Source organism: Chanodichthys erythropterus, chromosome 16 (assembly GCF_024489055.1).
Source record: "Chanodichthys erythropterus isolate Z2021 chromosome 16, ASM2448905v1, whole genome shotgun sequence".
Lineage (NCBI taxonomy): Eukaryota > Metazoa > Chordata > Actinopteri > Cypriniformes > Xenocyprididae > Chanodichthys > Chanodichthys erythropterus.
Genome location: NC_090236.1, coordinates 9,473,997 through 9,491,053, shown reverse-complemented (window position 1 = coordinate 9,491,053; position 17,057 = coordinate 9,473,997). Strand labels below are relative to the sequence as shown.

Below are 17,057 nucleotides of genomic sequence, written 5' to 3'. Positions count from 1 at the left end.
GAAAAGGACTTAACTTTTAGCATCAGGTCAGTGGGATCTTACTGATTCTTTACAGTCTTTTCTCTCTCAGATGAACATTTCTGGTGCTCAGCATTGACCTCAAGAACTCATAAACTCTAAAGAATGATGTCATGATCTTGAATCTTGATCTTAAATATGTGATGTGTTTTCCTGTCTGGGAATCTTGAATGTGGTAGAATCTCTAATTTGAATGAATCCTCATTTTTGATTCATCAGTCTGCACTGGCTGCCAGTAGCTGCTCGCATCCAATTCAAGGCTCTGATGTTTGCTTACAGAACTACAGCTGGCTCTGCACCGCTATACCTTAACTCACTACTTCAGACTTACGCGCCCTCCAGAAACCTGCGTTCTGCAAGTGAACGGCGCCTTGTGGTGCCATCACATAGGGGCACAAAATCACTCTCACGGACCTTCTCCGGGACTGTTCCTGGCTGGTGGAATGACCTACCACGCTCTATCCGAGCAGCCGAGTCTCTAGCCATTTTCAAAAAAATGCTAAAGACGTATCTTTTTCGTCAGCACTTGACCCAGTAGTAGTAGCACTTACCTTGACTAATATTCTTCTCCTATCTGTGTATTTATTTATTTAAAAAAAAAAAAAAATAAAAAAATAAATTCGCTATGAGCACTTTACTGACATAACTGTGACTTCACTCAGCACTTACATACTGTTGTTCTCATGTTGATTTAATTGATTCTACTACTCTCATTTGTAAGTCGCTTTGGATAAAAGCGTCTGCTAAATGACTAAATGTAAATGTAAATGTTGATGCCGCTCTTTTCCATAAGTTGGGGGCAGGGGCTATTGAGCTTCAAAAAATGACACAAGTAGCACCATAAAAATGATCAGTACGACACATGTACTGTATACATACACATCATTGGTTCTCATGTGTCCTGTGACCAATTTAATATTCAATTTCAGATTTTCTTTTTTGAGTGAACTGTTCCTTTAAAGAAAATTTGCTATACTGTATCCACTGCACTGCCCTAGTCAAGCTACCTCTGTACGGGATGTGAAGCAATTTCTGCGGGCTATACATTGAACACTTACGTTCAAATACTTCTACTCAAGGGCTATTTGTTAGTTTTTATAGGAACATTTTTACTACTACAACATTTTTGAATTATTTAATTATACTTTCAATTGTTTGAGAATTTGAACATGTCTTGTAGAATTTAGCAGTACTCTTATTATAGTTTTGGCATGTCTTTCTGATTTGTACAAAAATCATCAATTAACATCTATTTATTATTTCATGTTTCCTGTTGATGTTCTTTTTTTTAATGCACGTAGGATTTTAGCCTTGTCGTTTTTTAACAGAATTTATTTGTGCAGCTGACATTTCAAACTCTTTAAATTACAATAAATATTTTAAAATATTTAATTAAATTGTTTAATTCTTAATCATTCTGCTTGTTACTCTGTCACTTCCGCCTCTCAAAAAATGTAAATAGTTTTCCATGACATTTGATACAAAAAAAAAACGATAGTGAAAGGTTTTGCGTAATGCTGACGAGTTGGTTTAAATGCTCTTGACAGTTCCTCGTTCAGGATGTGTGCTGAGTTTTTCTCGGTAAGCCACAACGTGTTTGCATCAGTTCTGTCGCGGCTGCAGAGAGTTTCACACACTCATTTACCTGGAAGGGGTGAGTCAAGCCATTATTTGATGCTCAGAATGAACCTCAATACAAAATATTAATTATTAACTCTGTGTTTGCTGTTGTTTTATTTTATTGCAACAGAATCTGACCTCAGACACCAATGGATGAGCATAAATGGGAGAATATTTTGAAATTTTTAGAAGAAGCCAATAACACGGCACCAGTTAACGTTGTAGACAAAGAGGTTCGTTTATGTGAGAAAAGTAATGTCATCCAGTTTGGTGCAGCATTTCTCCCAGCGTTCTACTACACCAACTTCTTGCTGAGCTTGGTGGGGAACGGACTGGTGCTGTACATCATCTACAAATATGAGAAGCTCACCACGATCACCAACATCTTCTTGCTCAACCTCGTCATCTCGGACCTGATCTTCGCCTTCAGCCTTCCCTTTTGGGCAGTCTACCACAAGTCAGAATGGATCTTTGGCAGTGGCCTTTGCAAGTTGGTGGGAAGCTGTTATTTCATCGGCTTCAACAGCTCCATCCTCTTCCTCACTCTCCTGACTTTTGACCGCTACCTTGCGGTGGTCCACGCCATCAGTGCAGCCCACAGCAGGAAGAAAAAATACGCATTTGCATCATCCGTCATCGTCTGGGTGCTCAGTATATTGGCTAGTATAAAGGATATAGTTTTTTATGATGTGATGGATGGTTCAAATGTTAGGCTGTGCGAAATGACTGGTTACATCCAGTCTACCCTCACAAAGTGGGAGCTGATCGGCTATTATCAGCAGTTTCTCTTTTTCTTCCTAGTGCCTCTAGTTATGGTCCTGTACTGCTATTCCCGCATAACCATAAGGATCATGTCCACACGTATGGCGGAGAAGTGCAGGGCGGTCAAACTCATCTTTGTCATTGTCTTCACCTTTTTCATCTGCTGGACACCTTACAACGTGGTCATTCTGTTAAAAGCCATCAAGATATCCTTTGGAGACCCGAATAAATGCTCAGAAGCCCTCGACTACACTCTGTACATAACGCGTAACTTTGCCTACCTGTACTGCTGCATCAGCCCTGTCTTTTATACCTTTTTGGGAAAGAAGTTTCAACGCCATTTTCTGAAACTTTTGGCCAAGCGTCTACCATGTTTGAAGATCAATACATTGCTCTCAGAGCCAAGCAGTAAAACCACATCAGTCAGGAGCCCAACAATGATTATTGATCATTCACGTGGCTAACAAGTTTATGATTGAAGATTTGTTGTTAAGAGGACACAGATTGGATCACAGAGAGAAAGAGAAAAACAAAGAATCCAAGATGCAATGTTTGACCAATGCATGTTGTTTGACCATTAATATATATATTATATATATATATATTCAATAATTTCTCATTTAATGCATACTAATTAATAGTGTGTCTAAAGACCTCCATCAATTTTACCAAATGGAGGAAAAGTATTGATAAAAAACAAATTGAAAAAAAATATTTTACAGTTCATTTGATATGTTCATATGTAAATATTCCTTCATAAACATCCTTTTGATGACATAAAAAAATTATACAATTATTTTGTCATTTAATGTATATTAATGAATAGTATATGTCTAATGGGCTCCATCAATTTGACCTAATCGAGAAAAGGCATTTAAAAATAATTACTATCCAATTGATGTACATGTATTTATTTCTTCACAAATATCGCTTTGATGACATCAAAACCAAAAAAAAAAAGAAAAAAAAAGAAAGAAAGAATAAAAAAAAAAAAACTTCTGTGAAAGAGGTTCATTGCAACATAATGTTGATTGTGTAACCCTAGTCCTAATCTTTGGGTTCTTCAGCAATATATAGCTATCAAATCTCTATGCTATTTTATTTTATTCTGTAAGGAGTCATTTTTTTGTGTGTAAAATATATTGTTGTAAGAGTTCTCCAAGTATGGCAAATTAATGATTTTATATTGCTGTTAATTGCTGGTGTAGCCTATGCTGAGAAGTAAAACATTTCAGTGTATCACACTTTCATTTTGAGTATGAACTCAGTCTGTACATTGTGTTTTGTGTGTGTTTGGATCTGATTTTAATGCCAATAAATGATTCTAAATAATCTATTTGGTTATGGTTGTTTTCTTTTAAGACATTAGTATCTGTTACACACTGTTTTTATTCCCAATGTTTTACACATAGTTTTTTTTATCACAATGTTTTAAATGTGAATCCACCAGACCTTACCAAATAAGAAAGCTGCATATTTATGCAGGAAAAACACAATAAACCTAAATTGACACAGTAACACTACACCTAAACCCACCATTTGTTAAAATATTATATAAAATTGTTTTAAAGATTTTTTAAGCATATTGTGTAGTTGTGCTTGGACTGGACGGCAGTTGTTTAATTTGTGATAACGCACTGAAACAAATAAATTTTGTGTAATTTTTTGTCGTATTGAACGACATTATGGAAACATGCAAATTCAAGAAACCAACGAAATATTAATAACTTATGTTTTAGTCAGTGTACTGTATGCTTTTGCTTTTTTTTTTCCAGTGAGCTTTTTGCTTTTCTATGCATTTATTTTGCATGGTAAAATAAAACCTGTAGCTGTCATTTGCCCTTTTTTTGCCAAATAATTTTGCCGGATAAACACCCAAACCAAATGTAGTGATTGTTCTTTCCTCATATTTAAAATATTTTTAAAAATATAAAATATTTTCATCATATTTTTATGGTTTAATCGAACTTGTAGGGTCATTAAAAATATCCCCTAAAAATGTGATCAAAATTGGCAATAAATAAATAATAATACTGTTGATTATAGATAGGCCATTTGTGAATTAAATAAAATTCTTTGGGGTCAACTTTTTTTTTTGTTTTTTACAATAAAAATGTCCAGTCCAAATACCAACACTTGAGAGCAGGTGCACGCGACAGGAAGAAAAGTGCACAAGACTGTCCCTTGTCTTAAAAATGCCCAAATGTGCAGTGCCTATAATGCACGCTAAACCCACACTATCTTGAATACCGCTTCGAGGCCGTAAATAATGCTTTGTGAAAAATAAAGCGAAGATGACAAGCAAATGACAACGAAGAAAAAAATTAACACTCTGTACAGTACACATGAGTATACACAAGCAAGAGTTTGTGGTTAGTCTCCAGTAGCACAGCAGCTCCAGACAAACAATGACACTCAAAACTGTCCTGTTACTGTAGTTAACATTGCAACAACAGCATATCTTGGTTCTGTGAAACATATAAACCAATGTTATTCTTGCCTGATCATAACCTTCTTTATCCAGTGATATTCTGACCTTTTCTTTTGTAATGTCTCTCAGCCATCTCTCTACAGTCTTTCTTTAAATCCTCTCTTGTTCATTCTCTCTCCTCCCCCATTATGAGTGGATACGCCCCCTACTGCTGATTGGCTACAAGTGTGTTGGTTGTGGTGTTAGTTCAGTTTCACTTTCAACAGCATTTCTTAGAAAGCACTTACAACTTTAACTGCTACACCCTTTTAGTGTAGATATGAACTTAAATGGTTGTAATTCATGAATGACTTGGAATACAGAGGTTGGTCTCTTTTTAAAGAAGATATCAGCAGATTATTGCAGAAGTGGCTACCCAGGACCTCCAGGGCGGAAGGGACCTGATGGGGTGAAAGGTGAGGATTATGTGAAGCTGTTTTGATGTTGATTTTCTGATTATAATGTGACAGTATTAAAGGGAAATGCCGCTCAAATGTTATTCTGACAGGTGATATTGGCCCAGTGGGTATGAACGGTGCTAAGGGACAAGGTGAAATTGGGTTGCCAGGTCCACCTGTCCCAGCAGGTAAAAAAACAAATGTCAATATCCTACTCATGCATGATAACGATCCCTCCCATTTATTTATTTTGTCTTTGTAAGCACGTCTAAAGTAACTTTCTCTTCCACAGGGTTGCAGGGCCCACGTGGGGATGACGGTGAGGGATATCCTGGGCCTTCTGGTCCACCAGGAAAACCTGGCACTCCGGGCACCCCAGGCACGTGGGACCCCAGGATCCATGGGGATTTGTGACCTGTCCTCTTGTTATCAAGCCTATGGCTTTCGGGATTATCCATTTAGAAAAGGACTTAACTTTTAGCATCAGGACAGTGGGATCTTACTGATTCTTTACAGTCTTTTCTCTCTCAGATGAACATTTCTGGTGCTCAGCATTGACCTCAAGAACTCATAACCTCTAAAGAATGATGTCATGATCTTGAATCTTGATCTTAAATATGTGATGTGTTTTCCTGTCTGGGAATCTTGAATGTGGTAAAATCTCTAATTTGAATGAATCCTCATTTTTGATGCCGCTCTTTTCCATACGTTGGGGGCAGGGGCTATTGAGCTTCAAAAAATGACACAAGTAGCACCATAAAAATTATCAGTACGACACATGTACTGTATACATACACATCATTGGTTCTCATGTGTCCTGTGACCAATTTAATTTTCAGTTTCAGATTTATGTTTTTGAGTGAACTGTTCTTTTAAAGAAAATTTGCTATACTGTATCCACTGCACTGCCCTAGCCAATCTACCTCTGTACGGGATGTGAAGCAATTTCTGCGGGCTATACATTGAACACTTACGTCAAATACTTCTACTCAAGGGCTATTTGTTAGTTTCTATAGGAACATTTTTACTACTACAACATTTTTGAATTATTTAATTATACTTTCAATTGTTTGAGAATTTGAACATGTCTCGTAGAATTTAGCAGTACTCTTATTAGTGTAGTTTTGGCATGTCTTTCTGATTTGTACAAAGATCATCAATTAACATCTATTTATTATTTCATGTTTCCTGTTGATGTTCTTTTTTTTAATGCACGTAGGATTTTAGCCTTGTCGTCTTTTTACAGAATTTGTGCAGCTGACATTTCAAACTCTTTAAATTACAATAAATATTTTAAAATATTTAATTAAATTGTTTAATTCTTAATCATTTTGCTTGCTACTCTGTCACTTCCGCCTCTCAAAAAATGTAAATAGTTTTCCATGACATTTGATACAAAAAAAAAAACGATAGTGAAAGGTTTTGCGTAATGCTGATGACTTGGTTTAAATGCTCTTGACAGTTCCTCGTTCAGGATGTGTGCTGAGTTTTTCTCGGTAAGCCACAACGTGTTTGCATCAGTTCTGTCGCGGCTGCAGAGAGTTTCACACACTCATTTACCTGGAAGGGGTGAGTCAAGCCAATATTTGATGCTCAGAATGAACCTCAATACAAAATATTAATTATTAACTCTGTGTTTGCTGTTGTTTTAATTTATTACAACAGAATTTGACCTCAGACAACAATGGAGGAGGATAAATGGGAAGACTTTTTTAACCCAACCAATAACACGGCACAAGGTAACGTTGTAGACAAAGAGGTTCGTTTATGTGAGAAAAGTAATGTCATCCAGTTTGGTGCAGCATTTCTCCCAGCGTTCTATTACACCAACTTCTTGCTGAGCTTGGTGGGGAACGGACTGGTGCTGTGCATCATCTACAAATATGAGAAGCTCACCACGATCACCAACATCTTCTTGCTCAACCTCGTCATCTCGGACCTGATCTTTGCCTTCAGCCTTCCCTTTTGGGCAGTCTACCACAAGTCAGAATGGATCTTTGGCAGTGGCCTTTGCAAGTTGGTGGGAAGCTGTTATTTCATCGGCTTCAACAGCTCCATCCTCTTCCTCACTCTCCTGACTTTTGACCGCTACCTTGCGGTGGTCCACGCCATCAGTGCAGCCCACAGCAGGAAAAAAAAATACGCGTTTGCATCGTCCGCCATCGTCTGGGTGCTCAGTATATTGGCTAGTATAAAGGATATAGTTTTTTATGATGTGATGGATGGTCCAAATGTTAGGCTGTGCGAAATGACTGGTTACATCCAGTCTACCCTCACAAAGTGGGAGCTGATCGGCTATTATCAGCAGTTTCTCTTTTTCTTCCTAGTGCCTCTAGTTATGGTCCTGTACTGCTATTCCCGCATAACCATCAGGGTCATGTCCACGCGCATGGTGGAGAAGTGCAGGGCGGTCAAACTCATCTTTGTCATTGTCTTCACCTTTTTCATCTGCTGGACGCCTTACAACGTGGTCATTCTGTTAAAAGCCATCAAGATATCCTTTGGAGACCCGAATAAATGCTCAGAAGCCCTCGACTACACTCTGTACATAACGCGTAACTTTGCCTACCTGTACTGCTGCATCAGCCCTGTCTTTTATACCTTTTTGGGAAAGAAGTTTCAACGCCATTTTCTGAAACTTTTGGCCAAGCGTCTACCATGTTTGAAGATCAATACATTGCTCTCAGAGCCAAGCAGTAAAACCACATCAGTCAGGAGCCCAACAATGATTACTGATCATTCACGTGACTAAAGTTTATGATTGAAGATTTGTTGTTAAGAGGACACAGATTGGATCACAAAGAGAAAGACAAAAACAAAGAATCCAAGATGCAATGTATGACCAATGCATGCTGTTTGACCATTTATATATAATAATTATTCAATAATTTCTCATTTAATGCATATTAATGCATAATAATTAATAGTGTGTCTAAAGACCTCCATCAATTTTACCAAATGGAGCAAAAGTATTGATAAAAAACAAATTGAAAAATATTTTACAGTTCATTTGATATGTTCATATGTAAATATTCCTTCATAAACATCCTTTTGATGACATAAAAAAATTATACAATTATTTTGTCATTTAATGTATATTAATGAATAGTATATGTCTAATGGGCTCCATCAATTTGACCTAATCGAGAAAAGGCATTTAAAAATAATTACTATCCAATTGATGTACATGTGTTTATTTCTTCACAAATATCGCTTTGATGACATAAAAACCAAAAAAAAAAAAAAAAAATACTTCTGTGAAAGAGGTTCATTGCAACATAATGTTGATTGTGTAACCCTAGTCCTAATCTTTGGGTTCTTCAGCAATATATAGCTATCAAATCTCTATGCTATTTTATTTTATTCTGTAAGGAGTCTTTTTTTTTTTGTGTGTGTAAAATATATTGTTGTAAGAGTTCTCCAAGTATGGCATATTAATGATTTTATATTGCTGTTAATTGCTGGTGTAGCCTATGCTGAGAAGTAAAATATTGGTGACCAGAATCTTAATGATATTATCATTTCAGTGTATCACACTTTCATTTTGAGCATGAACTCAGTCTCTACATTGTGTTTTGTGTGTGTTTGGATCTGATTTTAATGCCAATAAATGATTCTAAATAATCTATTTGGTTATGGTTGTTTTCTTTTAAGACATTAGTATCTGTTACACATTGTTTTTATTCACAATGTTTTACGCATAGTTTTTTAATTACAATGTTTCAAATAAAAATGTGAATCCACCAGACCTTACCAAATAAGAAAGCTGCAGAAAAACACAACAGATCCAAAGGTAAATGACTATACTTTAATTTTACGAGCTGTTGCATAGCAATTTCTGTTGTCAAAACACGGTTTCCCAGAAGCACTTTATGGATAGCGTCCTTTGAGCCTAAAGAGACCAATAACATACAATCACATCCAAGACCAATAATCCATTCATCCAATCACATTTCGTCACTATAAGGACGACTAATCAGCAGCCAGTCGCTATCCAGGCATCCAGTCAGCGTCCAGACTCTCAGTGCGGAAAGCGCGTACGTGCGCGGGTGGGGTGGATGACTTAACCACGGTCATAACTGGAGGAAAAAAAAAAAAAACAGAATTCAATCTGACGGAGCGTTTCCATTGGTTACAGGCTCCTGGTACCCAGGAAAGAGGATGTAGCATCTCCTGCGGTAGCTTTAGCAAACAGGGCAAATGTGAGGAAAGGGCGGCTGTTGTGCGGGTAAATATGGGACGGCTAATGGCCATATGAACGAGAAGGTGATGATTCACCGGCAGGTGATACTGACCCAGGTAAGTGTTTGTGTATTACACACTAATGTACCCTAGTCAGGCGTGTTTCGCGATGTCTGCAGCGAGAGGCAGTGGATAACAGTCACTGGGCGTCAGAAGTGTAGTGCTCTGCGATGTAATGCTGTTTTAAATGCTGTTTTGTTTTATTTTGCCTGGCCTTTTTCAGTTGATGTTCAACATCAGTCGCGGCCTCGCGCGTCTTTGTGTGGTGTGCGCGCGCGCGTTTGCGTGCACGTGCGTGTGTATTTGGCCCAGATGAGCATCCTCATTCCTGAACCCGACAGTGAACCTTAAAGCTAAATCGACACAGTAACACTACACCTAAACCCACCATTTATTCAAATATTATATTATATATAGATTTTTTAAGCATATTGTGTAGTTGTGCTTGGACTGGACGGCAGTTGTTTAATTTGTGATAGGCTAACGCACTGAAACACGTAATTTTTGGCTGTTGTATTGAACTAAATTATGGAAACATGCAAACCAACGTATATTAATAACCAATTTTACACACAATCATCAGCAGTTTCTGCTTCCTCAACTGAAGCAATCTGGCAAATTTACAGGACAGATAATGCTTTAAAAAAAGAGACTAGAATTCAACATAGGTTATATTTTCCTGAATTTTCTTTGCAGTCTGTGATGTCATTTTTCACTTTCCTACTGAATGAGTGAAAAATGACACCACAGACTGCAAAGAAAATTCAGGAAAATATAACCTATGTTTTTCAACACATTGAGCTGAGTTATGGTGCTCAAGCAGACAACACAGGTTCGATTCTAGCATTTCCACCTCCTGTTCCTGTGTCATCAACATCGTATCTTGTCCGACAGCACTTGTGGCTTATTGCTGATTATCTTAAAAATGTGCAACACTATTCAAAAGTTAAAGGTCAGTAAGTTTTTTTTTAATGATATTAATACTTTTATTCAATTCAGCAAGGACACATTAAACTGATCAAGAATGACTGTAAAGATATTTATAATGTTACAAAATAATTTTATTTCAAATAAATGCTTTTCTTTTGATTCATCAAAGTATCCTAAAAAATGTATCACGGTTTTCACAAAAATATTAAGCAGCACAACTGTCTTCAACATTGAAAACTAGAAAATCTATCTATTTTAAAATACATTCAGATAGAAAACAATTATTATAATACGGTTCTAAACGGCTCTAAATAGATGTATCGATACTGCAGAAAAGGCGTATTGGAACCGTTTCAGCTATTTCATTATCGATATATATCGAAATATCAATATTTTTGACAACACTAATGGCAACAATACTCTACTACAAATCTTCCTCTTCTCTAAAGCAGCCCAACATGGCCTCTGCCCCTTTGTTGCGTGTTCTCGGGGGCAAGGTTTATGTACATTTTAGGGTTTGTGATGTCACCAACCCGTGAAGAAGCCTGCTGTAGTCTCTACCAGCCGTTTGTTGTAGTCCTTAAAAAGCGATTTCTGTAAAAGAAAATATCTCGCATTGCATTGAACTTTGAGCGTCATAACTTTGCAGATGTTGTTTATGCTCAAACAGCAACATTACACACTAACTAAAGTTAAAAAATGTGAAATCATGATAAAGGACGCTTTTAAGCAAATTTGTTATCTGTTTCTTTCTTTTGAGTGACAATAACGGACATTTATCATACACTTTGATCTTTAAAACTTTTTCAGACCTTTTACATTCACAAACAGCTATATTACACACTAGATGAAAGGTAATATTCAAAAAAGCATAATACAGGCACTTTAATTTTACACTGAATGGCGAAAGACTATCTAGAATTGCATTACACTGACCTGAAATGCATTTACATAAGATGTGAAAAAGGGATATGAATTCAGTCAGAGCATCTGCTGCGCTTCATGCTGGAGGTCACCACAGGGCAGAGGACTGTAGGGTCACAACCGATTGCAGCACAGCAGAGCAATATCATCAGCAGACCTCCAGCAGTGCGGACACGTGATCCTCATAAAGGTTAATGAGAGGGCAGATAACAATAGAGAGCTTTTTTTTGTAACAAGATCATTTCTTTGCTGATTTGTTGATGGGAAATAGTTGGAATGCAAATTCAGATACTGACTGAATCATCGTGACATGACAAAACAAAGTGAATCTTCCACCGGTCAAATTTGTGTTCACAAGATGCAAAGAAGCTTTAACAATGCACCTTGCAATCACACTGACACAGATAAATTAATTATAATCATTAAGGCCCCGAGGGCAGACTCCATTAAATACCACTGTGAGTGTCTGTGTGTCGCGCAGGATGAGATGCATTAGCTCAAGCAGCGTCAGGTTTGCCGTGCCAAAATGAAACCCGAGACTCTTAATGTACTTACATAACGAAGCATAGAGGCCTATGGGAGCGGGATATTTCTCCCCAGAATACAGAGATCAAGCCACAATTCTGTTACCAAGAAGATCTGAAGTATGTAATCTCCTCTGTGACGTAGAATAGACCCTAGCTTGGCACAGAACACGGGAATACATTTGCAAACATTTTGGAGGTTTACATTTAATGGCATGCTATCATTATGTTACTATTTTTGCATCTCACAGCTTGTTTACAGTTTGCTATGAGCAATCTGGCATTGTATACTATGACTATTGTTGGCTCTGTGACAAACCGCTTGTTGTCGCTTTGGACAAAACATGTAAATATGCAAATCTGCATGCATTAAATGCCTGGATGCATTTAAAGGTAGGGTAGGTTTTTTTTTTTTTTTATGAACACTTTTTGTTATACTGGTTGAAATTCTCATCACATCCTGATAGCAATCAATAATAGAAATGGTCGAAATAGTAAAAAAAAATGTACATATATCTTTTGTGGAAGTCTCAGAACCAAAAAACACAAAAAAAAGTTCATCCAATCATTTCATTTGGTCAGAATGCAATGATAGGATGTCCTACATGCCTGTCAACATATGTATTTCCATACCTCTGCTCACACAGACATCACATGTCATTAGCGCAGTCTGTAAGACTATGCAGAGTTGTAGACAGACATTCACTGAGCGCCACAAACAAACACTGCCGCCTTTTACAGTTCCTCAGAACCAAAACAATGAGCTTTATGCTGCGTTCACACCACACTAGTGTTAATTTCGTCACCTATTTTTAATTTAGTCTTAGTCTTGTGCCAAATGTCCTTGTTAGTTTTAGTCATATTTAGTCATTCACATATCTTTTTTTGTTAGTCAAGTTTTAGTCGAGTAAACATCTCGTCATTTTAGTCTAGTTTTAGTCAAAAAATTGTAGTCTTTTTTTTTTAAAATAACACATTACTGAGATTATTACGGATAAACATTTCAGTAAAAAAGTGTTTCACATATCTCAAACATTGGTTAAATGTCATAATTACCTGACAAAATACACTTGTTGAAAGATTTTTGTTGAATGCAAATGTTAAACGTGTCTGGTTTTCAATTCTGATTTAGGAGACACATTCACAAATAATTAACCTGTTCTGAAGAGTATTTTATTTTAACCAACACAATTCAAAAGCTAGCATGTCGTCGTCGCTCGTCACTCGACGCGCCGCTTCACTAAAGATAGTCAGACTCAGATTTTGGCATTTCTATGTCAAAATTTTCAATGCCAAAATCAATCTGCAGCAGTCAGGTGGTACAAGAGCTCTGTGTGTGTTTTGAGACATAAAGTAATTTAACGGTGTCTCTCATGACGCTTTGCAGACTCTGCTGTGTTTTGGAGGAGGCGTGGCTTTGGAGACGCTCTGAAGGGAGGGTGGGATCTTATGCTTTCAAAGCTAGCTTGCTATTGCAAGCCTCTCTGAAATTGCCTACCCTACCTTTAATTAACACTTGCCAAAATATGCAGTATACAACCAGATTGACACTGTATCACACAACGCAATGTGCTCAACTTGATGAATTTCCAATATAACTAATGAATTTAAATCTGCAAGCAGCGATGAAAGGGCCCTCGCACCCATGCAATTACAAGAGGGTCCTCACATCATCGGGGCTCGGGCCCTAACCAAAACAAATAAGCCAAAACTGGAATAAACACTGACCATATTAAAATGCTTTGATGATGCAATGACATCAATATGCTAATGTCCGCAAGATTTAACGTTACATAACCTGTGTTGAAATCGTTTACTCTTGAGTAGGTACTTATTGTGAATAAAAAAGTATGTTCTATATATAAATGTGTGTAGTATTAATTAAATTCGGACGTACTATATGTATATTCACTATGTTGTCATTATCATGTGACATACCATCAGTGTCAGTTGTGTCACTTCTCTGCCATTCACAAATCCTCTCCCGTGGCCTCATGGGATAGTAAAGCGTCCATCACATGTATACTTCAGAATCTCGCCTAAAGTAGTAGGTCATCCTGGTCATTTTTGCCCACTCTTTTATGAACACTGTGAATTCAGACATACTTCTTTTGCCACATACTTTTTTTCACCTCTATATAATAGGGAAGTATGTAATTTCAGACACAGCCATAGTGCATAATGTTTCACATATTAGCCTATTTTAATAAGTATTTTACTCTAAACATAATTAAAAAAAAAAATTATTAAATAAATTATTTTATGAGTGACAAAATGTAAAAAAATCTCCTTAGAAAAGCTCTACATTTTTAAAAGGATAAAAATATATTTTTACTTTTAATTTAAAACATACTAATAATAATATTACATAATTCCTCTGGAATACCCTCTGGAAGCTCATTTACGGAAACGTCATGTATAAATAAAACGTATAAAGTCAATTCACTCATTCACGTCATCATGTGAAGGTCATTTAACAGGAAGCACTTCTGCCTGTAAAGGAACAAGGCCTTTTTTCCTCTTCTAAAGCTTTTCCGTCCCTTGATGCTGATTTTAGAGCAGATCAATAGACTGCTGGTCTCAGGTGAATCAATACTAATCTACCTCATCTCTGCTCCTCGCCTAAATGATTCCTGTTCCTAATGACCTCTGAGTAATGAACACATGTCCCCAACCCCAACCACGCTTATCAGCCACCCCAGACATCAGCTTTTAACTCTGTTATTATGTTATTTGTTTGTTCATATATATTATGATTGACTTTCATTACGATTGACTTTTCATATTTTTTGAAGCAAGAAAGTGAATTGCTTTTTTTATGTGGATATTTTCAGCAGTTTTTGAAGTGCCTATATACTATACTGCCATGAGCAGATGTTACATAATTTTAAATGATTATCGATCGATGACTGTCTGACTTCATCTTAACTTCATTTGCATCCGTTACATTGGGGTTTCGGTGTAGATATTTTAGTATAAGGTGTAGTTTATGCTTAGAATTAGAGGTTTAAGATGCTGTTTAAGATGGTAGTTTGTGAATTATTCAGTGACATTCAGGATGTCTGACTTTTTCTTGACCACTTGTCTGCTTACATGACATATTTCCTGTATTTGGCTCAAGCGTGAAGTGGGTGTGAAGACTGCAAATGTGTGTAGAACTTTTGATTACCCGAAGGGACACATAATCTTGCAAAAAATGCTATCGTTTACAGAGCTTTTTTATTATTATTATTATTATTAATATTATTATTATTATTATTATTTTCAGTACTTTGCATTTTAAAATACACTTCTAAATGTCTGTTCAGTGTCACTATGTGACTAACAGAAGAAACAGTTTTACAATTGTGGTGCTTCTTTAAGTGATAAAAAAAATCAGTTGCAAATGATGTATCTTTGCATCAATAAAATGTGCAACACTTTATATTTTACTACCAAATTATATGTAATATATAATTAATTTAACTTACAGTGGAATGTTTTCCTTAACATCTCGCGATTTCGGGGCATGCGGTTTCCCGAACATAATGCATGATGGGATACACTTAGCCTCGAATACCGCTCCGAAGTGGTATTCAAGATAGTGTGGGTTTAGTGTGCGTTAAGGGCACTGCACTTGGGCATTTTTTATACATGGGACAGACTTACTTATGGGACTTGCGCACTTACTTCCTGTCATGTGCACCTGCTCTCAAGTGGCCAAGACTGCAAGTGTGGGTATTTGGACTGGGCATTTTTATTATTGTAAAAAAAAATTCATTTTCCATTCACAAATGGCCTAAATATAATTTGACAGTACTATAATTTATTTTTTGCCAATTAATCAAATTTTTAGGGGATATTTTAATAACCCTACAAGTTCGATTAAACCATAAAAATATGACGAAAATATTTTATATATATATATTTTTTAAATATTTTAAATATGAGGAAAAAACAAATCACTACACTTGGATAAGGTGTTTATCTGGCAAAATTATTTGGCAAAAAAAGGTAAATGACAGCTACAGGTTTTATTTTACCATGCAAAATAAATGCATAGAAAAGCAAAGAGCTCACTGGAAAAAACATACACTGACTAAAACATAAGATTTGCTGAGTGTCCTTTGTTTGGATTAGTCTGGTCTACAGTACAGCTTTTTTAGTGCAGTTTAATGCTGTTTAACAGGGTCTTCAAGTCATGTGAGTTGTGTTGTTTAAAAACATTGCTCAACGTTGTGATCTTGTTCCTTATATTTTGTTATTGAGGCATAATATTGTAAAAAAAAAATTAACTTGTGCGTTCTGTGGAGAAAAAAATGTTAATCTTTCCTTTTCCGAAAGTCAGTGAAAAACACAAGAAACCTGACACATCATGTATTATGTTGCAGTTATACCACGTTATCAAGATACAGTTTACTCCCCACACATTCATTTTTGGACAAAGACAGATTTTATATAGCTTTTAAACTTTATATCTTTTTAAATATTTTTTGCCTTATTTTTATAATGAAAATAGACACAAACAAGTTATTTATCAGAAAACAGTTATAATAATATTTTAAAATATATTTTTGATCAATTGAATGCAGCCTTGGTGAGACACTTCAAACTTTTAAATGGTATTTATGTTATTTCAGTAAGTTTATGTCAAAAGATATACTTTATATGTAGTGACATTAAATATCTGAGGGACATCTAGTGTTATTGCTAGTGTTATATAGTGCCATTGTCATGTTATGGGTTATTGCATTTAAAAACTTCACAATATATTCTAAAGAATTGTTGTATTAACTTAAAAAGTAAGTTACCTGTTTGCCTTAAAATTTTGACTCCCTTGAAATGAAAAATTTGAGTTAATACAATGAAGGCGATTGGTTTAATCTCAAAATATTATGTTATCTGAACCACATTAATTATTTAAGTTGCGAATGTTAATTTTGCACCCTGTGTCCGTCTGCATTTAGAGCAAAAAATAAAAATATGTGGACTCCTCTTGACATTTAAAATGGTTAAAGTGTTAAATTTATTACAAAAGCATTTAAGCATGTGGACTTATTGTACATTGTACGTATTATCTGCACGCTAAAACCCTTCAGAAGTCATGTCTCTAAATTCATCTCCTTTAAAACAACACTGCTAAAAATCTCTAGTTAATATCTCCAGTTAAAGTCTCTAGTTAAAATCTCT

General features: G+C 36.0%; 3 protein-coding genes across 3 annotated transcripts in view; all 3 read left to right on the top strand.

Annotated features, from left to right (window-relative positions):
• The first annotated feature begins 1,596 nt into the window (after window positions 1-1,596).
• Window positions 1,597-3,508, top strand: LOC137003237 (C-C chemokine receptor type 3-like). The gene is made up of 2 exons (XM_067363310.1): window positions 1,597-1,672; window positions 1,769-3,508. The coding sequence occupies exon 2, from the start codon at window positions 1,788-1,790 to the stop codon at window positions 2,862-2,864; it is 1,077 nt and encodes a 358-aa protein (XP_067219411.1). The 5' UTR covers window positions 1,597-1,672; window positions 1,769-1,787; the 3' UTR covers window positions 2,865-3,508.
• Window positions 3,509-6,754: 3,246 nt separating this feature from the next.
• Window positions 6,755-8,788, top strand: LOC137002521 (C-C chemokine receptor type 3-like). Its single transcript, XM_067362224.1, has 2 exons — window positions 6,755-6,837; window positions 6,934-8,788. The coding sequence occupies exon 2, from the start codon at window positions 6,953-6,955 to the stop codon at window positions 8,018-8,020; it is 1,068 nt and encodes a 355-aa protein (XP_067218325.1). The 5' UTR covers window positions 6,755-6,837; window positions 6,934-6,952; the 3' UTR covers window positions 8,021-8,788.
• A 734-nt stretch (window positions 8,789-9,522) lies between these two features.
• The window catches only part of hecw1b (HECT, C2 and WW domain containing E3 ubiquitin protein ligase 1b), a 44,485-nt gene continuing 36,950 nt past the window's right edge, over window positions 9,523-17,057 (top strand). Inside the window, exon 1 of the mRNA XM_067362223.1 lies at window positions 9,523-9,567. Coding sequence (XP_067218324.1) covers window positions 9,523-9,567 — 45 coding nt within the window. The remainder of the gene's footprint in view (window positions 9,568-17,057) is intronic.